The 27,786-nt window shown below is 46.0% G+C and overlaps 1 protein-coding gene across 16 annotated transcripts; it reads right to left on the reverse strand.

Moving 5' to 3' along the window:
- Positions 1 to 23: 23 nt before the first annotated feature.
- On the reverse strand, positions 24 to 27,419 carry LOC139418659 (uncharacterized). Of its 16 annotated transcripts, none has more exons than XM_071168281.1 (31): positions 26,764 to 27,395; positions 20,627 to 20,684; positions 20,401 to 20,496; positions 20,181 to 20,234; positions 19,864 to 20,042; positions 19,598 to 19,737; positions 19,361 to 19,429; positions 18,443 to 18,808; positions 17,785 to 17,955; positions 17,446 to 17,613; positions 16,807 to 17,178; positions 15,114 to 15,173; positions 14,752 to 14,965; positions 13,473 to 13,976; positions 12,550 to 13,158; positions 11,995 to 12,405; positions 11,272 to 11,742; positions 10,539 to 11,000; positions 8,554 to 9,618; positions 6,702 to 8,024; positions 6,101 to 6,443; positions 5,793 to 5,965; positions 5,533 to 5,581; positions 4,849 to 5,415; positions 4,625 to 4,676; positions 4,409 to 4,470; positions 3,679 to 3,790; positions 3,406 to 3,505; positions 3,160 to 3,233; positions 2,916 to 3,030; positions 24 to 2,548 (listed from the first exon to the last, which is right to left on the reverse strand). In XM_071168281.1, the coding sequence occupies exons 1-31, from the start codon at positions 26,865 to 26,867 to the stop codon at positions 2,461 to 2,463; spliced, it is 8,631 nt and encodes a 2,876-aa protein (XP_071024382.1). In that variant the 5' UTR covers positions 26,868 to 27,395; the 3' UTR covers positions 24 to 2,460. The 16 variants fall into 16 exon arrangements, with proteins under 16 accessions (XP_071024382.1, XP_071024380.1, XP_071024390.1 ...); XM_071168279.1 differs by having other exon boundaries at positions 17,767 to 17,955; positions 26,764 to 27,392; XM_071168280.1 differs by having other exon boundaries at positions 28 to 2,548; positions 3,679 to 3,799.
- Between the last annotated feature and the right edge of the window lie 367 nt (positions 27,420 to 27,786).

A 27,786-nucleotide genomic window follows, 5' to 3' on the forward strand; every position in this document is an offset into this window, starting at 1 on the left:
GTGGCCTGTAACAGTACACGTTGACACTTTCTTACCAAAGGAGGCTTATTTATTCATCATGCACAAATGTTATAAATATACTGAACAAAAATATAAACGCAACATGTAAAGCAGGGGTTACCAACCATTTTCGTTTACTCTACCACCAACTGTATTTTGCTCTGCCTGCATTACCCCTTAAGTACCTCCTCATGTGCGTTTTACCAGTAAGCCTATGGTCTCAGGAGTCTTCAAGTACCCCCAGGGGTCCTAGTACTACTGGTTGGGAACCACTGATGTAAAGTGTTGTTCCCATGTTTCATGAGTTGAAATAAAAGATCCCAGAAATGTTCCATTAGCACAAAAGGCTTATTTCTCTCCAATTGTGTGCACACATTTGTTTACATCCCTGTTATTGAGCATTTCTCATTTGACAAGATAATTAATCTACCTGACAGGTTTGGCATATCAAGAAGATGATTAAACAGTATAATCATTACACAGGTCCACCTTGTGCTGGGGACAATAAAAAGCCACTCTAAAATGTGCAGTTTTGTCACACAACGCAATGCCACAAATATCTCAAGTTTTGAGGGAGAGTGCAATTGTCATGCATGACTGCAGGAATGTCCACCAGAGCTGTTGCCAGAGAATTCAATGTTAATTTCTCAACCATATGTCGTTTTAGAGAATTGGGCAATATGTCCAACCAGCCTCACAACCGCAGACCACGTGAAACCATGCCAGCCCAGGACCTCCACATCCAGCTTCTTTACATGCGGAATCATCTGAGACCAGTCACCCAGACAGTGTGTTTCTGTCTGTAATAAAGCCCTTTTGTTGTGAAAAACTCATTCTGATTGGCTGGGCCTGGCTCCCAAGTAGGTGTGCCTGGCTCCCAAGTGGGTGGGGTCTATGTACCTCCCAGGCCCACCCATGGCTGCACTCCTGCCCAGTCATGTGAAATCCATAGATTAGGGCCTAATGAATTTATTTCACATGAAGTGTAACTCTGTAAAATCATTGAAATTGTTGCATGTTGAGTTTATACTTTGTTCAGTATAATAGCGCACGATCACGATAATATAGATATTGAGAAATGACTCCTCATTCACAGAACACAATGACATCCCTCCATGAAAAAAGTGAACAAGTACCACATAAGATATGACAACAAATTAGAGGAAACTTACTCAAACAAACTCCCAATGTTCTTTTTAAACTTCAAAAATGTATTATTTATCATTCCCTGGTTTAAACAAAACATATTGTGTTTGAATGTCCTTTTTAAAAAGAGGCTGGGACAAAGTAATACACCATTGCATTTTCCATTGGACCAGTGGTTAGTAACAAATCATCATCATCATCATCATCATCTGTGATAATAGAAATGTGAAACGAAAGGTCTTTGCTAACAAACAAAAAAACATGAAAATAACTGCAGTGCCAGGTTATAACAGAGTATAAATATTAATATTTACAGGATGGCATTTATTGTCCTGTATGTATTCCAAGTAGTACTACTAGCTTCTCTCTACAACTAAAGTCTCACGTTTTGTTCACTGTCCACTTTTCCTTTCATTTCGGGGTCGATTGATTGACTGTTCATATATGCTCAATATGACACACACCGAACCCAAACATTTCTCATGCAAAATGTCCAAACCATAAATAAAAGAAGGATTGAAAATTGAAAACACATATTCGACACCAGAAAAGCTCAATACGTGGTACTCTCGCAAACTTGAGTCTGTCGTCAAACATCTGGGTCCAAAGTAAAACACAGAACGGTCAGTCCTCCTGTATACAGAGCCCTTTTAATATTTTGTGCGAAACTACCAGACCGTTCTTTTAATAGCCAGTTCCACCGAAGCATTAAGGCAAAGCGCAAACTATCTAATATAGTTGATTATCGTATATTGTCGGACCAGATAAGATCAATGACATGTTTACAGATGTGAGAGTAGGCACTTAATTACGGAACCACTTATCTTCTTGGTGGGCTAAAGGTACACACACACACACACACACACACACACACACACACACACACACACACACACACACACCTGTTGGTACAGTGGGCTTTCTGTCTACTGAATGACAGAGTAAGGCATATTGACTGACAACTGTAGAGGTCCTCGTTTTTTCAATCAAAAGTTTGAAGTGGATGAGGGACCTTCACCGTACAGGGGGAAATTTGGTTCAAGTATCTCCAAAGGGGAAGGCACACAGCTCCAGCATCCCAGGGGACGTAATTGATCATTAATGACCAGTCCCAAAATCCCAGTTAAGGAGAGAAAACACTGCTTGACAATCATCCCATCGGTGCAGAGGGCTTTGGATTTGTTGCTGGGGTGGCAGGTTCCTAGGGGTGTTTCATACTGTAAGATGCTGAGTGAGTGAGAGCTTGGTATGAAGCAGGGATTGTGGAGGTTTAGTTCCTGGATGGGTTGGTATTTGTCATTGTCGTCCCTTCTCTCACTGTAGCACACACTTGTCTTTGTTGCTGAACTTCCTGCGTCTAAGCTCCAGCCCCCGCTCCAGGCGCTCATCCTCCTCAACAGCCCTGAGGACACACACACACACACACACACACACACATATAAGCAACCGGCACGCTACCTCATCATATCAAACATATGGAACATGCGCGTGTAGCACATGGGGACGTGTGAAACGTACCCCTCGGCCTTAAGTGTCCCGCTTGCGTCGCCTCGTTAGCTAGCTTTTGAGGCGGCGCGATTGGCTAAGACGCTTGAGGGAGGGCGGGCATGTGTGTTTGTGAGGCAGAGGTCCCCGAGTTCACGCCAGGTATGGGCCCGAATCGGGAGGGAGAGGCACTCGCTATGCGAGCAGCGTGACATCCTATACACATGCTTGGTGTTTCAAACTGTATACGCAATGGCTGTAACAAACAGATGGGCTAGTCTCACCCTCGCTCTTTGGCGTCCATGTCTCTGACCAGCTCGTCCCGCTGGTTGACCAGAGAGACCAGTTCCTGCAGCAGGAGCTCCTCCCGGTGTTGCTGGGCCTTAGTCTTCTGCCACTCTGAAGAGAGGGAAGACGAGGGAAGATAACATCACAGTAATTATGCACGGCCCGACTGCATTGGGTCTACAGTCGTCTCACCGGTTGTGCTCCATGTAAACGAAGGTTCTGCTTATGCACGGGACTAACCTTCATTGGCCATCATGGCTCGGAGTTCTCTATTCAGTAGCTGAAATCTTTTCTCCAAGTCCTGCTCCTCCTGCCTGTGAATACAATACATTCGGTTAGCTGCCCTCTGCTGGGTACACAAAACAGAGCATACTATGGCACATGTAGTTAGACGGCAAACTTCAGGTCAAAACCATTTGCTAGTAACATGAACGTGTTACGTATTCTTAAAAATAATAGATGTGTGAGTGGTGTGTTGTGTCTTACAGCAACTCCAGGTGGTCCTGTCTCCTTATAAGGGCGTTCTTCTTGTTGACCAGAGTGAACCACTCCTGGATTAGCTTTTCTTCCTCGTCCTGGTCGCTACCTGGAGCAAGTGCACAATGTCCACAGTTAAAATGGCACCTTAAAAAGGTGCGTTTTTGTTGTTGTTGCTGTATATACTGAGAAAGTGAATCCGTTGATAAGCACACATAACGGTATGCCTGACACGGTTCACTTTAGGTTCAGCACCCTTTTGATACCTTTCGTCATTCTCACCTGATTCCATCAGTCTTCTGAGTCTCCTCTCCACGACGCCTGCTCGGTTGTCGATGTGCTTCTGTTCAGTCTCCAGGGCTTGCAGCTCACTCAGCACATACTGACTGGTGTCCTGCAGACGCTGACCATGAAGATACAGAGACACACATTGCCAAAACGAAAACGGACAACAGACAGATGGGAGGACGTGTAAGGAGAGACACACAGATGAACATAGATAGATGACAGACAGGAAAAAGGCCAGAAGATTAGAGGGAGAAACAGGACTAAAGGCAAAGAGAAGACCAGGAAATAAATATGATAAAAATTAAGAGTAGTGACGGACAGGTTAAGCCTTGGACTAAGAGCCACAGAGGCCTAGCAGTAAAGAGGTAGTGACGGACAGGTTGAGCCATGACTAAGAGCCAAAGAGGCCTAGCAGTAAAGAGGTAGTGACGGACCGGTTGAGCCATGACTAAGAGCCACAGAGGCCTAGCAGTGAAGAGGTAGTGATGGACAGGTTAAGCCTTGGACTAAACGCCAGAGGCCTAGCAGTAAAGAGGTAGTGATGGACAGGTTAAGCCTTGGACTAAACGCCAGAGGCCTAGCAGTAAAGAGGTAGTGACGGACAGGTTAAGCCATGACTAAGAGCCACAGAGGCCTAGCAGTGAAGGTAAAAAGAAAAGCCTAAAGAGAAGACAAATGTAAACAGTCAAGTGGATAATAACATGACGTTAAGGTTTGAACTGACCAGAGTATCCTCCTCCTGGCTTGAGACACTGGACTCCTGGACAGGCACTGGGCTCATTGTCTCTGCATACAGATCAAACAGTTGGTCATTAGAATATTTACTGAACAAGGAAATCACAGAGACTGCAGCCTTTCATATCACGCTTATGCACTGTGTCAATTTCTGTTGTCGGCTCCTTCAGTTCAGGTAAAAAAAATCTCCTGGTAAATCTCCTACCTGATTCTGAGGAGCCGTTCTTCACTGCTCTGTCTGATACACTTTCAGCTGACTGGACAGGAGACACACACACAATAGATGTTATAGGTAAAGAGAAACATGGCCTCGTGTCAAGAGCAAAACATTGACAAATGAATAGAACACCAATCTCCGTTCAAATGCAAGAAAGGAGTTTTAAAAGATGGGAAAATGGCTTGGGAGAAAAGGCCACATTCAGCATGTACCTCTGTGCTCTTGGATGTGCTACTCTGTTGCTCCAGCCCATCCCCTTCATCCATAGACTCACTCTTCAGCCGCAAGCGCCTTTTCTTCACCAGGTCGGCATCTCTCACGTGACCAAATCCGGATTTCGCTGCAGAGGCGTGTGACCTGGGTGGAGGCACTGGGGTCTGTGATCCACCCGATCCCCCTTCCAAACCCCCAGCTCCGCTCCCCTTCTCCTCCCCCTTTGTCAACCGTTTCGTCCGAGGCGGTGGCACTAGGCTCCCATTGGGCTTAGAGGCCTGTTCTGTCGCACCGTCCTCCAGGGAGATGCTACCTTCCTGTAGCTTGCGGGCACAGAAGCGAGCAGCAGCATCCACGTCAGAACCCTGACTGGGCTCAGTCACTGCATAGCTGGACTGGCTGCTGTTGTGCTCTATCTGAAGCACACTCAGCTCCTGCCCCGTAAAGTGGGTGCGGATCTGACTCAGGTAAGTCATGACGATCAGGCGGTCTGGCACAGAGAGCAGTACCATGTCTGAGGGCTCCATTAGACGGGAGATGCCCAGCGCGGCAAAGCCATCAAAGGCCTGAGAGAGAGAGAGAGGGAGGGGTCAGGACAAAAATGCTGACTTCTGTGTTCCTTATAGACGTGATGTGTGTTTATTATTATACACAGTGATGTACAGAAAATATGACTTTTTCACCTTCTTGTTGTTTAACTTGATGTCGTTGGTTTCCAGTGCCTCAAAATCTCTGAAAAAAACCCACACGTAGTTAATAGAAGGACACGGATGGAACTTCCTGATACTATTTTGTGAGAACTTCGGCTGTATCCCTGTACAAAGGTGGAATAATTATTCAAGTACATGCATGGACTCATAATAAAGTTGCGTGACTTTCCACGTTCAGACTAGGACGGAACATTGTCGCTGGGAATTTAACTGATTAGCGATTAAGTGCTTACATCTTGTCGGGATAGAAGTGGTGTAGGATGGCACAGAAAGCCAGGCCATTACGCCAGGAGGTGTTAAAGTTGGTGACCCGCACTCCCTTATACCCCTTCGTAACCTCCTGGCACCACTCCAGCAGAGACTTGCTGGAGGTGACCAGCCCGGGACTGGGCAGTGGACCTGACATCTGAGAGGGACAGAGGGAGAGAGACCTGTTATAGCTACTGACAGTCTCATTGACATATTCCATGTTCAGCTGTGTTTGAAATATAATGAACTGTTGATACCTCTTATGAAAAGGAAATATGAGAATCAAATGTACCTCCTGTCGGCTGAGGACTAGCACATCTTTCGTATCGGCTTCATCCTTGTCCGCCGTGGTAGTGGAGGACCCCGGGGCAACTTCCTGAAGGACCACGGGAAAGGAAAGGGTTTTCTTCTTGCTGCGTCGGGGAGGTACAATCGTGTCCGACGCTTGACCAGAGGTGACCCCCTTATCTGCTGGGGTCTGTCCATTGGACTGTGGCTCTTCACTGCCTGGGCTGGTGGCTGGGGGCTGGTCGTTCCTCTGGGTTGTGGTGTCTGGTGCGGATGGCTGCGTGGCTGAGCATATCGTTGGGACAGCCAGGTCACCGGACGTCTTTCCCTCCTCAGCCGTCTCAGATCTAAAAGGGATAGAAATGGTCGAGATAAGATGATGGGACAGCCAAGTAAAGTTAGCTGATATGTATAAACTTCTGATCTCGTTTCAGTTACTCTATTGTCCTGCAGACATACAAAAACAGCTTACAGTTATGCACTGATCCAAGTCAACAGTATTCAACTGGGCAAGGAGTTACAAGAGCCCGATGACATGACCTGATTAACGTCAAACCAGGCCGTGCCAAAGCTAGACAATGTCATGGGTTGTCCTGCTAACTTACTGTTCATCCACCCCGTCCACTGGTGTATCTACAGTGCACAGAGTAGCATCCTGTTCTATCTCAAGACCATCCTCCTCCTCGACTCCTGATTCAGGCACCTTCCCAATGAGGACTGTTGCCCCGGTTTCAGTCAATAACAAGCGCTCCTCTTGGGCAGGGACATGGTAAACTGTAGAGAGCGCACCGCTGTCTACTTTCAACCCTGTGTCAACAGGTACCCCATCTGTCACCGTCTCGGTCATCGGGATACTTTCCTCAACCTCCGCTGGCTCCTTTGAACGGACTGTCGAGTTCACAGCAGAGTCTGATGATGTCATACCCTCAGTGGTTGCCACCACCGGATTAACCTCAGTAATCGTTTCTGATGGGCTACGATTTGAGGAGGCGGCGGCTATGGTGGAGGGCTCACTAATTATTTCCTGCCGCCTTTTCCTTCCATCTAGATCTAGGTTTTGCTCAGGCCTGTCTAGACTGGCTTCCTGAGGGACCACTGGTAATGGAGTCTCTTGTTCCTCACTGGCTTCGGAGGCTGGGAGATCTTCTGGGTTCAGAAAAGGGTCGTCCTCATGGAAGGAGGGGATCAGGCGTTTCCTGAAGCGCGTGACAGGCACAGGCACAAACACAGGCACATCTGATGGCTCTTCTCCTGCCATCTGACTAATCTTAGCCAGCAGCAACATTTCCTCCTCAATTAGGCTTAGGTCCTCTTTGGGGGGTTCTGTAGTGATTATGTGAGGGACCTTGGGACATGTAGTAGGTGTTCCAGGTTGAGAGGGCCGTAGAGGCCATGGGACCACTGAGCTGACAGAGACATCTTTCTCTGGGACATCTTTCTCATCATCACCCTCCTTTGCTAGATGAGGCTCGTCATTGGCTCCCTTCTCTCTGGCTGTCACCAGAATGCTATCTGAAGAAGTCGTTTCCATGGCGAGGATTAGTGGTTTTGGAATGTCTTCCTCTTTAGCGTCAGTGTTAAAAGTCTCCTTTATTAAGCTAGATTTGCTGCTCTCTCGTGCCATTGCCTCACTATCCGTATTATCGGGTGGTGGAACAGTTTTCTTTTTGATTCGCTTTGGTGGAGCCAGGCAACTGGCAACAGGTGCCGTGTCTTGACTAACTCTCTCTGGGCCTACTTCCTGAAGAGGCACTGGAGGAGTGCATTTTTTTTTGTTGCTGCGACGACGGGGAAGTGGCTCCAGTTCAATGGTTCCAGTAATAGGTCCTGCAGGGTGGGACCCCACTGATGTGGCCTGCTGTGTGGACACACTATCAGGGCGGTTGACCTCGTGCGGAGCAGGTGGTGAAGAAGAGAACACCGCTCGACTGTGAAACAGAGATATCAACGTTAGCCATCTGGCAAGGCTACGATAGCAATTTCCCCAAAATGCAGAGGGCCACACAATCCTCGACCACGTCACAGTCAAAAGGCAACGGTCCAACAGCCGAGGTGCGGCAACAGTAAACATCAACACGACAAGCTCACTATCAGCTATGTCCAACATTTCACTGTGTTCAGTTTAAAAGTTGTTTGCAAAAACACTTTCACTTACACATGCAAATGCACATTCAGAGGACTTAACATCCAACAGTTAAACCCTCGCCTCAGGCATGGTAGTAGACTGGACACAAAGATCTGAAAACCGCAAGTTCACGTGAAATAACTTGATGAGAAATCCGAAAAAAAGATAATTCAAAAATAAGCAAAGACAACTAACTGTACCACTCCAGAAGCCGGAGTACAAAACCCCAGCCACAACCTGACAGAGCTCCATTCCTACTACATGAATACAATCTGTCTCATTAAGCCATGCAGGAAAGGAGTGCAGAGAGCGACAGGAGCTCAGGCACTTACCCTGCATCCATGTACAACTCTGCTAGCCACACTGTGCCTATATCCTCCTGCCCCATCTCAAACTCCAACTCATCTGAATCGCTGTCAGGCATGAACACTGTCTTGGTCTTTCCCTTGATTGTCTCTTTACGGGCTTTAGTGTAGTTAACGATAGGGGTGGCGTCGTCGTCATTGTCTTCCAAGCACTCCTCATAAGCTATTTCATCCAGCTCTGCTTCTCTCAGTGGTGGGAAATCGTCTGTACAGCTTTCTGCATCCTTTTCGTTTTCTACAGGTGGTAACACAGGTGGACGAACATCATTCTCTGGTTTACCCTTCGCAGTGTTCGTCTCCTTCAGTGGTTCTGTGCTCCCCTTCAGTGGTTCTGTGCTCTCCTTCAGTGGTTCTGTGCTCTCCTTCAGTGGTTCTGTGCTCTCCTTCAGTGGTTCTGTGTTCTTCTTTAGTGGTTCTGTGCTCTTCTTTAGTGGTTCTGTGCTCTGCTTCAGTGGTTCTGTGCTCTCCTTCAGTGGTTCTGTGCTCTCCTTCAGTGGTTCTGTGCTCTCCTTCAGTGGTTCTGTGTTCTTCTTTAGTGGTTCTGTGCTCTCCTTCAGTGGTTCTGTGCTCTCCTTCAGTGGTTCTGTGCTCTCCTTCAGTGGTTCTGTGCTCTCCTTCAGTGGTTCTGTGCTCTCCTTCAGTGGTTCTGTGCTCTCCTTCAGTGGTTCTGTGCTCTCCTTCAGTGGTTTGATAGTCTCTTTATGTGGTTTGGTGGACTCCTTCAGAGGTTTGACCTCTTGCTCAATTTTGGTGATTGGGTCCTTGAACATCTCTTGCTCCACAGCAGCTAAACACAAAGTCTCCACTAAGCTTAGCCTGCCAGTCTCTTCAGTCGTTTCATTCTTGTGGGCCAACTGGACCGGTGATGAGTCTGTGACCATGACTGGGAGTTCCTCCAATGCATCAGAAAAGGCTTCAGGTGGTAGGATCTCAAACTCAGATGGAGAAAGTGGTCTTGAGTCTGGTTCTCCTACCTCATCATTAGACATCATTAGGCCAGATGGCTGAAGTATGGAAGTCACAGTCTCATAACTAGGGAATGGGGATATTTGAACAAATATTTAGGGGATATTTGAACAACGTTTTTAGGTTACATGTACAGCAGGCATGGAAGATGCAGTTCTTTTTCAATGGACTTCAAGACATATTTCAAGGTGACATTCTACAATTCAAATTTCCATCAAATCTTTGAACATATACACAGAGTACAAAACATTAGGAACAACTTCCTAATATTGAATTAACACCCCCTTTTACCCCCAGAACAGCCTCAATTTGTCGGGGCATGGACTCTACAAGGTGTCGAAAGGGTTCCACAAGGATGCTGGCTCATGTTGACTCCAATGCTTCCCACAGTTTTGTCAAGTTGACTGGATGTCCTTCGGTTGGTGGACCATTCTTGATACACACAGGAAACTGTTGAGTGTGGAAAAACCCAGCAGCGTTGCAGTTCTGGACACGCTCAAAACCGGTGCGCCTGGCACCTACTACCATAACCCGTTCCCCCGTTTAAAGTCACTTAAATCACCCTCTAAATGGCACACATTCACAATCCATGTCTTAAAAATCCTTCTTTAACCTGTCTCCTCCCATTCATCTACACTGATTGAAGTGGATTTAACAAGTGACATCAATAAGGGTTCATAGCTTTCACCTGGATTCACCTGGTCAGTCTGTCATGAAAAGAGCAGGTGTTCCTAACGTTCCTAATGTTTTGTACACTCAGTGTAGATGTGAAATCTTTCAAATTGGTTGAAACAAACGTTGCTATTTAAGCGTTGCATCTTATTGACGACATGTCTTCACAAGCAAAAAGCCGGCGTACACAAAAATAGACACATTTCAGATTCAGCCGCAGAGTCAAGAGCACTTAAAGAGTCCCTAAAATGCCTGTGGCCATGCTGATCAAAGATGTCAAAGCTGAGCAAGCCTCGGTCGCCCGTCAGACTTACCCTCTGTACATGGCCCTCACTAATGCTCTCATGAAGACATCAACATCAAGACCCTCCTCCTGTACAGCTACGGGAACCTGCGCCAGCCTCCCCAAAACCTGATCATCTTCCAACTCTTCTCTTGTACTTAAATCTGATGCGTCCACGGAACTTTTCTTCCACTCCGGATCTAGCTGCTGCTCATTGTCGGCTTGTCCTGGGCCGACCACGGAGGAACGAGACTCACTTTCACCTTCTTCACTCTCAGTGTTGACAACAGCACATTTTTCCAGGTATAATTGCTTCTTCTTCTTAGGAAGGCGAATGGGGGCCTCCTCCTTTGATGACGTGTACAATTCCACTGAACTGTCACAGTCAAAGTAAATGTCTGTTTCTCTATTTTCCTTGGAGGGAGATGGGAGGGGAGTGTCCTCTAGGTACTCAGTCAAGTGGATCTCTGCTACAGATCCCTGTCCAGATGGGCTGCCACAGACAGATATGAAATGAGACACTTGATTGGACACTAGTCTGACACCAGCACAAGGACCAGAATCCATAGAGATTTCTACTAAGGGGAATACGACTAGTCTCCAGAAAAGTTATAGCCTAAACGCAGTGTTATTGGCACTTTTGGGTGAGCATTAAAACATGTATGAAATGTCAACACCACCACAAACATGCATGTCTAATGTAAATGTACCTCACACGGACACTTCATGCCATGCCATGAGGAGTTTAACCCCCAGTAACTTACCCTGTTTGCAAGGTACTCTTTGTTGCCTCCAATGTGCTCATGCCTACTCCCTCTGTCCCTTTCTCCTTAGTTTTCTCTTCTAAAGCAGCCCATAGAGGCTTCTCTGCTTCTGCAGCCCCCGTGCTGGGAGGACACTTCATATCGCATAGGTCCTCTTCGTTTAAATCTGACTCTCCAGCTGGAGAAATGGCTGCTTCCAATGACACAAGCGTGTCTATCTGCAATGAGCGCTTCATGGTGGAGCTACTGAACACCTTCGTGGAGAGGTGCCGAGGGGGTGTAGACGGTGAAGTTGATGGTTCACTGTCTTTACCCTCCTCTACAATAGTCTCCTTTAGAAGTGATTCAGGAGACTGGGGTGTGGGCTCTGGGGTAGGTGGCATTTGGAACACCTCTGATTCATCGGAGGTGATCGTCTTGTGACCCTCATCTCTGCTAATGCCAGCTTCTGGCTTAACAGCTTTGTCTGAGCTGAGAGGGCAAACATATGTGAATTACCTCAGTATTACTGTATAATTAGCCTACACACAGTGAATATTTTGCAAGTTCAGACATACTCAAAAGAGGTGTAGGACACGGCCAGGCATCGTCATACATTTGAAGTGTTGCCAAGGATACCCACCAGACTATAATTCACACCTTTTACGTTAAGCTTTAACTGCGGTAACTCTGAGGTCATCGATTCCTCTCAGTGGTATAGAGGTGCCTCCCTTCCCCACTTACCCTGTCTCCGGTGATTCTACGCCCGGCACTAGCATGTTCTCATCGACTTTCCCCTGTTCCTCTCCGAGGACTTCATCTTTGATCGTCTCCTCTCCAGAGTCCTGCTCTGGTTTCGGATCCTGAGCATTCTCCTCCAGGGCCTCCCAGAGGGGAAGCTCTGCCTGCGCCACTGCATCCTCAGCTATGGTCTCTAATGTCAAGCTGAATTGGACCATAGGTTCAACAACTTGATATTGAGGGGGTTCAGCCACATGGGGTGTCTCTAGGCTTCCTGGCGTGGCATCCATGGTTTTCACTATAGAAATAGGTTTACTGATATTTGATAGTAAATCTATTTCTATGGTTTTATCTACACTGACACTGCCTGACAAGGGAAATGTGTCCGCTTTTGATGACACGTGGTCAGAAGAACTGAAAGAGAGACGGAAGGTGAGACGGAACAGGATATGGAGTGGGACAGAGGAAGAGAGAGTTTAGACAATGAGAAAGGTTGACAAGGTTAAAAGGACATTTCGTAGAGAGAATTTTTTTTTAACAAAATGTGCTCTCACTTACCGCTCTTTCTGAACACAGCCAGTATCCCCTCTGTGGGCTTCCGAAATGCCTGCCTCCTCTTCCGTTGAATTCCATTCTGAACTATGTGACCCCTCATCACTCCTGTTAGCTTGAACTTCAAGGGGCGCCAATTTGTGCTCATCAGCTTGTGATAATGAGGCCTTCTCATCCTGGGGTTGATTGTCCATCTGTTTCTTTTCCTCCTCTTTGGAGCCCATAACCTCCTCAGCCCATGATGGCCTTTTAGCTTTGATTGGCTTTTTCTCCAGAGGAGGGAGCTCTTGAGTATGAATACTGGATGACTCAGCTGGTGTGGATGTCATACTGGGAGGACAAGCCTCCAGGGCAGCCATGTTTTTCATAATTTCCTTGTCTTCATCTGACTTGTTGAGGTCATATAAACAGGGAAAATCAGGTGTCGGCCTTTGTTTCTCCTGCTTCTTCTCCACGGGCTTCTCTTGGCCTTTGCCGTGCTTCTCGGCTGTGTCTTCACACGTGATGTTTACAATCTCTGGAAGTAGCTGCGTGTCAACTGGCCTGTGCTCTTTTGATGTTGCCATTTTTGAATATGGCCCTGCCGTTGAATTTACATCAGCTTCCTGTTCAACACTGAGAGACAGGGACACTGATGTCAAGGGTTTGAGCGTCAATGGAGATATTATTCTCAGAAGTGGGTGTGTACGTGTGTGCATATGTGTTTGTGTACGTGTGTAAACACATTTGTGTGTGAAGAAAAGAGGTGCCATTCAATAAATACTTAAAGAGTGCCTGTATAATATAGCCAAGTATAGCGTTCAGGCTCGTAAGGATGAGGATACATCGTCATATAAGGATGAGGACGGAAAAAAACCTGACTTCTCTAAGAGGCTGCCTTGAGAGGAAACAGCAGCACTGTCTGCTTGCTGACAGAATCTCACACTTACCCTCCAGCCAGATGTTCCATTTGAGTCTTCAAGATGCTGAATGGCGACCTCTTTATTGTGTCCGCTTTTGATCCCTCTTCGCCTGCGTTGTCCTCCAAAAACAAGTTACCTGCCGTGACTGATGGATCAGGCGTCTCTATGATTACGTCATCAAAGTCGAGCTCAGGCTCAGCCAATGGCGGCTTGTCTGCAATAAAAGGTGTTTTGTCCAGGGTCGAGGGAGAGGAGTCCTCTGGCTTGGCAGGTTGATAAGGCACTTCCTTGGTCTCATTGGATGTCTGTTTGAAGCCAGACTTCTTTCCGGCCAATGGCGGGATATCAGCACTAAATGCTCCCAGGATGTTGGTAGAAGGCACTTTAGGGGTAGTGCTCTCTGGTGCTTCTGTCTCCGGGCTAGAGAAAGGCCATGGAGGAGGGAGCGCTGGAATAAGCTCTGCTGAATCAGAGACTTCTGTGGGCGTAGGGCCAGGGATACCAGTTGCTGGGCTGCCATCTTGCCCAGAACTGAGGAACAAAGATACTTGGTGTCAGAGCTCAGACGTTCGAGAGCAGGGAGGTTTCCCGGGGCGCACAGCAGGCAGGTCACACACACACACACATCAGGGTCATGATTTGGAAGCACACAGTGTTAGGGAGGGTTGTGTGTGTTATAGAAGGTGAAATGAAAGTAGCAGTAACAAGACAGAGGAAGGGGATGAGTAATCGTGGGTGAGGAAGCATGCTATGTAGCTGGGTATAAATGGAAAACAAGACCCTACATACATAAATTCCACTCTCATGCCACTCTCTACCACTCCTCCCTGTTTGAGGCCATAAATAGGCCTATTTCTGCCCTTTATGAGTCAACAGAGATCCATCAATCAGGAAATCTCCCTACGGCATGTCTCTGCAACATTGCTGTGAAGCTGAAAGGCGGGCAAAGATTTCTTTCACTCCATTAAACACTTGCAGCCATTGGCAACCATTTTGCGATTAGTCTCAAAATCATAGCAACCAATAGCAATGAAAAGGCTAAAGCTGCCCCATTGGTCAAACAATTCAAAACGATTCATAAAACGTGGGGCTTTCAAAGTCAGCACACACAAACCTCGTGCATGTGCTTATCTCAAACTCACAGCAGACATGTTCTTCTCATGCTCAGTGTACCACACACGCACAAGCTTAACAACCATATAACCTCGAACACTGTCTCACACTTCAACCACAGCATTTGAAAATGGAAGTGTTGAGGTCCCAGCTGCGAAGTGGCTGTACAGTACACCACCCACTAGGAACTCACCCTTTGATGGTCCCGCCATCTTTCAACCCCACGGCTTTCTCTGACTCCGGTCGGCTCTCTCGGTCTTTCTCCAGGGACGCAGAGGCTTGTTGGTTGGCGATCCTGATGGTGCCAGCAGTTCTGGGGGAGCGGAGAGACTCGTCCCCTCTGTTCAGGGCCAGGGGAAGGGTCTCACTTGAGACAGACAGGCTCTGCTGCTCTGACAGTTTCGGCCCTGGAGGGGGTCGGGAGACATAGACCAGTCAAACAAGGTTTAACAGCATTCTTAGTTATTATAGGGGAAACGACATATTATGCTAGAATACAATCCAGTACGTCAATATATTCTGTAAATATAGCAAGAACATGGCAGAATATCTCACCAAGTGTAGCAGGACTGTGGTATTCCTCTTCTGTGAGAGTATTTAACTCCCTCTGGATCTCTGTATATAAAAATAAAAAACAGGCACACATAACGTCATGGGGATAACATAGAACAATGTTACTTCCGTTTAAACGTTGCATTAGTGGGTACAGTATGACATTGTTGACACTCAGCGGTGCATGACGTGGTTCCTGTTCCTTTCTTGTCTGGACTAAGATATTACTGGCAGCGGTAACAGAATGCTCTCCTCCATTGCAGCTACGTGTTGCGTACTGTCTACTAGTCCATGAGCCGGGGGGGGGGGGGGGGGGGGGGGGGGGTTTTGGTTGGGTTCACTTGGGGTGACGATGTCTCCTAGGGATTTTTTTTTTTTTAAGGTCTATGTCCCTAGAGTGGGAAAATGTGTGATAGCAGTGCAGCAATTGGAGCAATCTCCGGATATCACTCTCTTTCATCCCTACCAATGGCCTGTTAAAGCTGCCGCCGTGCAGTTCATTTTCTTTACCGAGAGCTTCTCAGCTCTGTTTTGGAAGCGGTGCGTTGATGATATGCTCTTATCTATTCAGTTGTGTGGGTTCGGAGTTGGACACGCTCTCTGCTGTACGACAGACAGTTTAGTTGGAGTTGAGTCGGGTCTCTCTCTCTCTCTCTCTCTTCCCCATGTGGTGGATATCAAGGGATCTGTCAAAGTGCTCGCAATAGTTTCCTACTTCTATTTTCTATTAGTTTACCCCCCCCCCCCCCCAGCTATGACTAGAATGAGATTTCATTCAGATATGCTCATGCAAAATGGATCCAATAAGACCCCAGTTTGGCTATAAAATGTCTGTTTTAGCTCTGTGTGTGCAATTTCATGCTTCTATCACCAATGTTATGATCCACAAACATAGCTGCCCCACTACATGGCACTCTGTGGCTAAGCTTCCAACATTCTAATGCCAATGGCACAATATGGCCGATTGCGGGTGCTTTCAAAGTTGGCTATATTGTATATCATTTGAAAGGTCATTTCATGACCTTTCAGAATCACTTGCTTGTCAAATCATTTATACCAGGTCATTCTGATATGCACCCTAGAGGTCAAAGGTCAGAGTTCTGTTGACACGAACATTCCCCCCAAAAATGTGCCTGACGGATAGCTGTGAGTCTAAGCATTCCAAATGATATTTATTAAAGGGTATAAGTGAGCAATAACTTGTTGTATACTGACGCTGTTTGTAATAAGGGTCAAATCCCTAGGGGGAAAAATGAATGGGATGGAGAGATGAAAGGAAAAGTAATAACCCAATTGTTGTACTGCCATCACACACACACACATCACGACTCCAGAGACCTAGACCTTCCAAACAAATCCCTGTGAGACATCCTCACCACATTTGGGGGAATGGCTCATGGACTATACAGACAACTGGGCCTTTGTGCAGGATATATTCTTAGCTAATTACACCACTTCATTGGTACTGTGCCTTCAGCACTGTGCATAGGCATTGAAATGGATTTAGTAACAGCTAAAATTGGCAGTGGAATAGTGTGCTTGTCTCAGTCCTTTGCCAACAGGCAGTGAACCGCAAGGGACAAACTGGCCAGAATGGTTTTTATTGATGAAACGAGGCTGATGTCATAGACCTAGTCCCCCCCCCCCCCCTCCCTCCCTGATGGTATTCATGCTGTGAGACCTGTTGGTTCAGTACCTGACTGGGAGGCAGTGAGAGCTGCAGAAGCAGAGGCACGGACAGTCGCAGGAAGCAAAGGGACAGGCTTGGGTAGAGGGTCAGAGAGAGGTGCAACGACTAGGGCACGTTTACAGTGGTTGTTAGAGCGAGGAGAGGGAGGGTTGCGAGAGAAAAGACACTTGACGGGAGGTGAGGACTTAGGGAAAGGGATGGAAGGAGGACAGTGAGGGTCACACAGAGCATCCAGGTCTGGGCTAGTCAGCAGAGGGACAGGGGCCATGGAATCCCTGGGAGAGGGACAGGAATAGGAGGGGGACAGGCCAGAGACAGAGGGGACACTGGGGACTGACACAGGCCTGGGCCTCCCCCACTCCCTTTGCCGGATGGAGGCTGAGAGCAGAGAGTTGATGAAGGGGAGAGGTGGGGTGAACGGGGAGACAAAGATTCATGATTGCGGGTAAACAGAGGAAGAGGGGAAGAGAAAAAGTATATAATTAGTTCATCAACCACCATTAAGAGTACAGACACAGCAGCAAGTAAGCGTCGGCTCACCCTCCAAGACAATACAACAGAAGAGAAGCAATCTACACAAGCTATAACCACTGAAGTTAAGTAACACAAAGTGGTCAGCGCTAGAGATAGAATGTGTTTCCATACTTGGCGGAGTGTTGGGGAGCTGAGGTTCGGGTAGGGATGGCTCTGCCTGAGACAGGGCAGTAGTAGCAGTGTTTTTGTCTTGAAGAGATGCAGCAGAGGAAAAGATAGAGGGGGAGGATGGACGCTGTTGAGTCGATACAATCTGAGGACGGAAGACATTTGAGCGAGCTGCAGTAGAGGAAGAGAGGAAGAGAGGGCATCAGGCATGATGGATAAGACAGGACAGAAAGATGATAGTGAAAAACTAGAGCATTAGACACTCAAACCGAGTCGAACTTAAAGACATAGAATAGCCAATGTGATAAGCAGGTGGCGTTTGACCTTCCATGCATCCGGTACCTCTCTGTGGGCCGGAGGGTAGAGAGGGGTGTTGAGAGAGGCCAGAGGCCAGGGGCTCAGCTGGTCTAAACTGGGGCCGATCGGGGGCCACTTGACCAACACCCCGGGGCTTCAAATCCACTGCAGGGCCACACAAAGCCCCCGGGAGACTACTCAGAAAAGACACAGGCGCTAGGAGCAAGAAGAAAAGGAAAAAAGGGAAGAAAAATAGCAGAAATAGATAAATAGTTGAAACCAAAGAGTGAGATTGAGGACTTGGTGGAAAGAGGGACACTGCAAATAGACATGCAGTGATGTTACTTTTACTTTCCTTAACCACAGGTTCCTGTTAATAACGCAGAGAACATTTCTGTTAACTTACAGTAACACTGGTATTCTCTTCAGAAAAAGTCTTCAACACAAGCAAGCAGGTTCAAAAGTGCCACTGGTCGATGCTGCTAGTCATTTGTACGTTGCTCAAATCACTCTCATAAGACAGCCCAATCCCAGACATTACTACACCATGCCATTGCCTGGGGGATACTTTTGTTGAACAAAATTAAAAGGCAATTCATAAGCAATTCAGGGAGTACCATCATGCAGATTTAGAAACAAGTTGAGCGTCATTAAGCACTTGTCAAGGCAGCATCATTCAGTCAATCTGCCTGGCTGCGGGTACCTGAGCCGCTGCTGGAACGGAAGATTTTGGGCAGTGCCGGTGGTTGATAGTGGGTAAAGGCAGGCAGTGAGGGCGCTGATGATACGGAGGGTGGTTGATGGCAGGTAAACACTGGTACTGAGGGAACTGGGGGTCCTAATGGCACTGAGGGAACTGGGGGTCCTAGGGGCCCTAATGGCACTGAGGATGAGGGCACCAAGGGGACTGGGGGCCCTGGTGGCCTGGGGGGCTCAGGGGAGGGTGGCACAGAGCGTGCATGTCTGGAGCGGGTTTGAAGACGGGGAGAGGGGGTCAGGGGGACAAGCAGGGGGGGCCTTGAATGGAGGACAGGGACAGTGCCAGCTTTGCCACTCTCTTTCCCACAGGCTATGGGATGAAGAGGGGGATGGAGAGACGGAGGGAGAGGTAGATGGAGATGAGAGGAGTATAAATAGAAAAAGATGGAGAGGGGAAGGAAGGAAGGTAGGAAGGATAAAAAAAAGACAAGCAAAGAAGTGGAATGATATGACAGGTTAAAAATGAAATGACTGTCATAAATCAGATACAACTTCACAACTGACATTTCCAAGAGAACTAGCTAGCTGCTGCATAGCATATACATAGTTTCTAAGTAATACTGTTGCTCTCTATTACTTGTTCTTGGCAGTCCGATATCTTTGGGGAAAGTATCTGATTCAATGGAACATTTGACTACGCAATGTGGTGACTAATGTAGAATCACATCGCTGGGGGATCCATCATTTTGTAATGTTACAATTGTCACTTGTACGGAAATCCATCGATATGGTTTCTCTTTCAAAATGATTGAAAATCCTCAATACATGAGGTACTATGGTGGGATGATGGGAAAGGAGTTACAGAGGTGAAAACCAAAGGCTAGAACAAGACGAAGAATAAGAGCAAGAGAGGTAAGGGTACCTATGACAGGGGGATGTTTTAGAGGAGAAGGCCTCCTTTCGGGGAGGCGCACTGGACGAGCAGGAGGAGCTGGCAGAGAAAGTGGAGAAAGAAAGCAAGAGAAGGAAAAAGTAGGGACAGATTATGATAGAAAAGTGAGGATGCCGTTATTCGAGTCATGTGACAGAAAGAAAGGCAGATACAGAGCGCCAAAGAAGGTACGGTTTTGATCTCATGACATTTATGATTCAAGTATACCTGCGGCCGCTTTGCTAATGCTAGCTCCAGCACTGAACCTCCTGTCGTCCTCCTCGTCGCTCTCGTTGAAGTCGTCAAGGTTACCGATGTCTGTGGGTTTGACGCTCATCAGACTGGCCAGACTCTGCATGTCCTCGTCACTGCGGGTAGAGCAGCACAGCATTGCCACCTCGACACGTAATGAAGTCGCTACTGACGTTATATTACTGCAGTACGGCTGGTAATTCTGAATCTACCGTTAGCGGGCTGTTATGGGACGGACTCACGTGGCTTTCCCTTCTCTGAGAAACACACAGGACAGGGAGAGCTTCAGAGTGGCCTCCAGCACCTTGACAGACAGTGGCTTCAGCTTCAATGTCAGGTCTTGCTGAGTGGGAGTGGGACTGGCAAACTTCTTCATGTTCACGTCCACTGAAGCCAACACCTTACGTTGGCCCTTCGTCTCCTGCAAGACAAAGCAGCAGGGATACATTCACGAGTGGGCTTTATTGGCACCGTTAGCTGGCCTTTGAATGAACGTCCATATCTCAATGCCGGCTGTTGTGAGCGACTGTAATTAGATTGAGGCAGAAAGTACACTCACACTCTCAATGACAAACGTCCAGTCTTTGTCTTCAAACACGTCGGAATGGGGATCCTAGTGGGTAAAGCATAGGGAATGAAAATAACAGGGAAATATGACACATGTTCCACACATTTTTGTACGTTGTCAATTTACAATAGAAATGTATACAGATTAATTAACACAGAAACAAACAGCTCTAGAACAGTGTACTCATGAATAGCCGTGGGGTGAAATTTACCCTGAAGAGTGTGAGGGAGATATCCACATTTTCAGGTACGGGCCACACCACCATCCCCCTGTATGGGTTCTTGATGCCCGGCTGCCATCCATGAAGCTAGAGCGAGAAATCAAGACAACAAGACTACATCAAAATGTTATACAAGTTACGGCAATGCATCCTTGCCATCCAAGTGGGATAAGAGATCTGCTGTTTATCTTTTAAGTACATCTGGGTGAGTATTTACCTTGGAACACATACGCCTATTTCTTCTGGTCCAAACCACCCTCACTTTATCTGGTTGCCTGAAATCATAGAAAAAGGATGATGCATCAAAACATGAGACAAGAGACAGTGAGAAATGCAAGAAATTGTTTTGTAACTTCCTTGCATCTCGCAACATACGAGAAACGGTTGAGCATGAAAAACCCCAGCAGCGTTGCAGTTCTCGACACACTCAAACCGGTGCGCCTGGCAACTACTACCATAACCCGTTCAAAGGCACTTAAATATTTTGTCTTGCCCATTCACTATCTGAACGGCACACATACGCAATCCATGTCTCAATTGTCTCAAATCTTCTTTAACCTGTCTCCTCCCCTTCCTCTACACTGTCTGAAGTGGATTTAACAGGTGACATCAATAAGGGATCACAGCTTCCACCTGGATTCACCTGGTCAGTCGATGTCACGGAAAGAGCAGGTGTTCCTAATATTTTGTACACTTAGCGTTTCAAAGAAAATTGCAAACACCAACACACAAGTTCTGTATTATTTGTTTGTTTACGGAACAATTGTCTGAGAAGAACGGGGAATGCTCCCCCAGTCAGTGTCATTACTGGTGGTTAAGTTACAAAGTATGGTTTGTTTTACACAAACAGAACAATGCAACGGAATCGAGCCCAAACAAATGTTATTATTCACCAACAGATGAAGAAGAGGATGGATAGCAAACAGTAAAGGGATCTTGTGAGAGTCACATGATCACAATCAGCTGTCAATGCCCAGGGGCTGGAAGAGACACAGTGTGTGTGTGTGTGTGTGTGAAGCCAGGGATCCTTGCAACTACAGTTCTATGCTACGCAACATACTGTAGCTTTGGTCCAGACTTCCCTTACAAATGCCTTTCAGATGCATCACTATGGAGAATGCCAAACATTGCCTCATACACATCCTCCCAGCGGTACCGTATCAGCAAGCCATTGGTATCGCATGGTGACTACCTCATTTAACACATGTGAACTAATTCGTAACATCACACAGACTTTGTCAATACATCTCACACCCATGCCAACTGAATTACTGTAAAACATAATATGGTTTCCTATATGTCTATTGGTGAACTACCAGAGGTGAATGTTGGCATTATTTTTTACATGACAATAATGCATTCCTGAAATATGAATACATGAAATATGTCATACACTCTAATTCTATCCTCCCGCAATATGTAACATTATAACAGTGTCGCCCTGACTGGGAGAAGTTTTCAAACCATTGTTTTGGCCCTTGTTTTTGTTAGAAAGACGATGAAGCTCTGGCTTCTGCAACACAGGAAGAATGGAAGGAAACTGCAATAAGGCACGTGACCTGGCTCATGGCACTGTATTCTTGAGGGCTTTTGAGGGTGGGGTACCTCACAAGAGGAAGGAACCATATTTCTCAATCCCTTTTAACCTACAGTGCCTTTGGAAAGTATTCAGACCCCTTGACTTTTTCCACATTTTGGTAGGTTACAGCCTTATTCTAAAACTGATTCAATTGTTATTTTCCCTTCATCAATCTACACACAATCCCTCATAATGACAAAGCAAAAACAGGATTTTAGAAATGTTTGCTAATGTATTAAAAATAAAAAACTTAAATATCACATTTACATAAGGATTCAGACCCTTTACTCAGTACTTTGCTGAAGCATCTTTGGCAGCAATTACTTGGGTCTTCTTGGGTGAGACGCTACAAGCTTGGCACACCTGTATTTGGGGAGTTCCTCGCATTCTTCTCTACAGATGTCTCAAACTCTGTCAGGTTGGATGGGGAGTGTCGCTCCACAGCTATTTTCAGGTCTCTCCAGAGATGTTCGATTGGGTTCAAGTCCGGGCTCTGGCAGGGCCACTCAAGGACATTCAGAGATGTCCCGAAGCCACTCCTGCGTTGTTTTAGCTGTGTGCATAGGGTTGTTGTCCAGTTGGAAGGTGAACCTTCGCCCCCCTAGTCTGAGGTCCTGAGAGCTCTGCAGCAGGTTTTCATCAAGGATCTCTCTGTACTTCGCTCTGTTCATCTTTGCCTTGATCCTGACTAGTCTTCTAGTCTCTGCTGCTGAAAAACATCCCCACAGCATGATGCTGCCACCACCATGCTTAGGGATAGTGCCAGGTTTCCTCCAGAAGTGACACTTGGAATTCAGGACAGAGTTCAATCTTGGTTTCATCAGACCAGAGAATCTTGTTTCTCATTGTCTGAGAGTCTTTAGGTTCCTTTTGACAAACTCCAAGCGGGCTGTCATGTGGCCACTCTACCATAAAGGCCTGATTCATGGAGTACTGCGGAGATGGTTGTCCTTCTGGAAGGTTCTCCCATCTCTACAGAGGAACTCTAGAGCTCTGTCAGAGAGAACATCGGTTTCTTCAGCACCTCCCTGACCAAGGCCCTTCTCCCCGATTGCTCAGTTTGGCTGGGCGGCCAGCTCTAGGAAGAGTCTTGGTGGTTCCAAACTTCTTCCATGTAAGAATGATGTTGGCCACTGTGTTCTTGGGGACCTTCAATGCTGCTGACATATTCGGTACCCTTCCCCAGATCTGTGCGTCGACGCAATCCTGTCTCGGAGCTCTACGGACAATTCCTTCAACCTCATGGCTTGGTTTTTGCTCTGACATGCATTGTCAACTGTTGGGACCTTATATAGACAGGTGTGTGCCTTGTGGAATGTGGAAAAAGTCAAGGGGTCTGAATACTTTCCAAAGGCACTGTATAGTCCATGATTTCTTATGGTATAAGTATCCCCTCCCTCTTTGTATAGCTTTATAATGTGTATCCAGAAAACAGTTGAGCAGATTGCTCACTTATATTGGTTGTAAATTGTAATACAAGCAAACAGCAGACCGTGTTAAATATATTTAACATATATTCGAAACATATTGGAGTTCCTCTGTAAGAGACTCCTTCCTAACACTAGAGAGTTAATAGGCTAATGGAGCCTGTTGAGGAGAACATAGAAAAGCAGGGCCAAATTCAGTTCTGTCTCGGGTTGCAGGCTAGTTATAGCAACATAGCGAATGGGAGCCAAAGGGCATGTTTGGGTGGGGAGGGGGCTGGTTTGAAAGCATAGTGGCATCACAGGGCACAGAAATAGACTGGCAGACTGGGACAGGCAAAGCCATTAGGACAGGAGGAGGCATGTCCATAGTCCTGAATAACCAGAGACCAATATGACTCACATCAAAAAGCAGCCCGCTGTGTCATACTCCAGCTGTCATAAACCCAACCAGAGGCAAGACTGATCCTTGGTTGAGTCTGAAGACTTTGACCCACCTGCTAACTAAAAGCTACAATCAATAGCGAGGCTGTCTCTCAAAAAACCTCTGCCCTCATTGGTTCTCATGTTAGAACAGCTTCTGACAAAACATGAGATGGACAGTTCGATCACTCTTCCTGTTTGTGTTATTATGAGTGATATCCAGTTCAACTATTGGGTGCAAGGCTCCAAGGATTATGTATGGATATTGTATCAGATTCAAACAGTCTTTGTTTAAGTCTACAGCTTATCTATTAAGAAATAATGATCTAATCACACTAATGCAGAAGACACATTTCAATTGAATAGATTCAGTTGGACAACTGACTAGGTATCCCCCTTCCCCTTTTAATGTATTTTACTGTACAGTACACAATAGCATATACTATTGCTCTGTTGCAACATGAAAAGATAAGCAAGAACGTGGCATGATTGGCAGGCCTGATTGCAAACTACATTGTCGTTGTATAGCCTACTATGGTGCAACTCAGACACTCATTGAAAGATCCCCCGTTGTCACGGCTAATAGAAAATAAAAGTGCCAACTAACTTTAGTATTCCGCTAAGAGTGAAGACACTGTTGTTTTAATTTCATCAATTAGTAGGGTTTTGACGGAGGCTCTTCTCCTCTTTGCTTAACATCAAAGGGTAATTGATGACATGTCGACACCGATGACATCAACACAGGTATCCTTATTAACAACACAAATGAATAAATACCAACAAATTCAATCATGGTGTAAAAAGGAAAGCTAAACGTTATATCACACTGGAAAACAATTGCCCTGCTACCCAGTATCTGGTCATGTCAGGGCATCATAATCATAATTCATAATGATCCAGATCCTCCTGCCAGTTGAGTGGACTGAAGTAATGGCTGTCATTAATCGGTCTGACAGTGATGTAGTAGGCTAGGAGTATTGATGCTTATTGGGTGCATAAAAGCTACAGTAGGCCTGTGCCCATTGCCTACTATAGGTTCACTAAAGTAAACGTGGAAATGTAAGGGCTCGATGAGCTTCTGTTATTCATATTACTGTATCAGAGGAAACCAACCTGGGCTGTAATTCGGGACTCTTCAATTCGTATATGCTATGGTATGTATTAATCTGTGCTGTGAATGTCCATATCATCTTGTCTGATATGTGACGAATTGCGATTCGTACAATATACCACAAATTTGCAAAACGTATGATATCATACGAAATCCAATTTGTTGTGGCTAACGTTAGCTTGGGTAAGGGGGATACCTGGTCAGTTGTACAACTGAATGCATTTAACTGAAATGTGTCCTCCGAATTTAACCCAACCCAGAGAGGTGCGGGGAGCTGCCATAATCGGCATCCACGTCGTCGGCGCCCGGGGAACAGTGGGTTAACTGCCTTGCTCAAGAGCAGAACGACAGATGTGTACCTTTTCAGCTCGGGGATTCGATCCAGCAAGCTAGGCTATGGGTTAAGGGTAGGGTTAAGGTTAGGAGATGCGTTAAAGGGTTAAGGTTAGGGGTAGGGTTAGTTAACATGCAGTTGCAAAGTAGCTAAAAAAAGTATTCTGAAAAAAATATATAAATGCAACATGCATCAATTTCAACGATTTTTACTGAGTTACAATTCATATAAGGAAATCAGTAAATTGAAATAAATTCATTAGGCCCTATAATCTATGGATTTCATATGCCCTCCCAGGACCCCCAATGGTGGGCCTGGGAGGGCATGGGCCCACCCACTTGGGAGCCAGGCACACCCAGTGGGGAGCCAGGCCCAGCCAATCAGAATCGTTTTTTCCCCACAAAAGGGCTTTATTACAGACAGAAATACTCCTCAATTTCATCAGTTCTCTGGGTGGCTAGTCTCAGACAATCCCGCAGGTGAAGAAGTCAGATGTGGAGGTCCTGGGCTGGCATAGTTACACATGGTCTGCGGTTGTGAGGCCAGTTGGACATATTGCCAAATTCTCTAAAGTGACGTTGGAGGCGGCTTATGGTAGAGAAATTAACATTAAATTATCTGGCAACAGCTATTCCTGCAGTCATCATGCCAATTGCACGCTCCCTCAAAACGTGCGACATCTGTGGAATTGTATTGTGTGACAAAACTGCACAGTTTAGGGTGGCTTTTTTATTGTCCCCAGCACAAAGTGCACCTGTGTAATGATCATGCTGTTTAATTAGCTTCTTGATATGCCACACATGTCAGGTGGATGAATTATCTGGCAAAGGAGAAATGTTCACTAACAGAGATAAACAAATTTGTGCACAAAATAAGATTTTTGTGTGTATGGATATTGGGATATTTTATATCAGCTCATGAAACATGGGACCAACACTTTAAATGTTGCGCTTATATTTTTGTTCAGTATAGTTGCAAAGTTGCTAATTAGCTAAAATTGTCAGTGATGAGATTAAAAAAAACACGCAATCTTTGGGTTGCTGGACGTCCACGTTATACACACATCCACCCCTGCTTTCCCTTAAGTAACCCTCCCAAACGTAATTAGGTGTCCCGGTACTAATTTAGGCGTCCCGGTTTTGCGTTTATTATGTTAAGTCTAGTATGTGAGACCAGCAAGGTTGCAACCAGGGCTGAGGAAACAACGAACCACATCTCCTTCCTGAAAGTGTAACTATTGTCACTTGTAATGACGGACTAGGGCCCGTTATGGGTTTGATCCGATGGTTTTGATCAAATAATGGAATAAGTTATTTGACATGAAGCATAAACAGTGGCCATGTTGTTAGGCTGCGGAAACCTACTTTTAAAATAGAAATATTACAAGAAGAAACGCCCGTAATGGGAGCAGTTCAGACGACGTGCATCATTTGGATGTTGTGAAAAGTAGCCTAGTTACTTTTAAAGCAATAACATAACCTACCATTTCTTAGTGCATTCCAACACAAGTTCTTGATAGGACGCCACAAACTGGAATTTTGACGCTTTCTTGCCAACGCGTTGTAATCTTTTCCAAACCGAAGTCATAATTTAGTTCAGGTAATAAAAAAGTTTTTAAAAAGTAAGTTCCTCTTCTCTCTCCTTTCAACGTCGGCTAACCTACGGATGGTTGTACAATGACAGTTCGTGGTGCGTGACACCGATGTCTTCAGGCTGCCGTGTTCAACAGGGACACGCCGCCGATGAAGTTTCATCGAGTTGAGTCAACTGTCGCCATATCAACTAAACGCATTGAAGAAAAAACATGTGGCACGAAACTACGGTAGCCTCACTATTTAACAATTTATACGCGGAACCAATTCCACTTTCGTCCTCATCTCAACACTTCCACATGATTCGAATATGAAAAGCAAAAAAAAAAATGCAACAGGTAGTCAAGTCCTATTCCCAAGGAAGTCCGTGTCGACAATTCGTTTAGGTATATAATAGTTATCATTCAGCCAGCCAGCCAGGGATAGAAAACTGTCCGATTAAGCCACCATGACACATTTGACATTATAGTAAATTGAATACGCTCCCCAAGTGGTAGCCTATCATTTGTTGCGTCTGTGTGGTGCAGATAGAGAAGGGGAGCGGTATGCAAAGCATTGATGATGCGGCAGTATGCAAAGTTGTCTCTGTCTTCTGCCTATTGGTACAGCAATGGTAACAACTATAACTCCTCAGACTTTGGATTGGTCCATTGTACGCTGCCACTGCCAGTATCATGGCCAGTGAAGAGCATAGACATTAAGGGTGAATCAGACTCATCCAACTAATCCAATTTTGCTGAACTTGATTCAAAATGAATACTATATGCTGAATTGTTCACTCAACTATCCTAGAAATTCTGAAAGATACATTGAAGCCATGTGTAAAGTGCTCTTGCCTATTTGACACTTTTATCCTTAATGGCTTATTTATATTTTAGGAATAGCATTTGTTTTCCCTTACTTCTCTAAAAGGT

This window comes from Oncorhynchus clarkii, chromosome 10 (genome assembly GCF_045791955.1).
Source record: "Oncorhynchus clarkii lewisi isolate Uvic-CL-2024 chromosome 10, UVic_Ocla_1.0, whole genome shotgun sequence".
Classification (NCBI taxonomy): domain Eukaryota; kingdom Metazoa; phylum Chordata; class Actinopteri; order Salmoniformes; family Salmonidae; genus Oncorhynchus; species Oncorhynchus clarkii.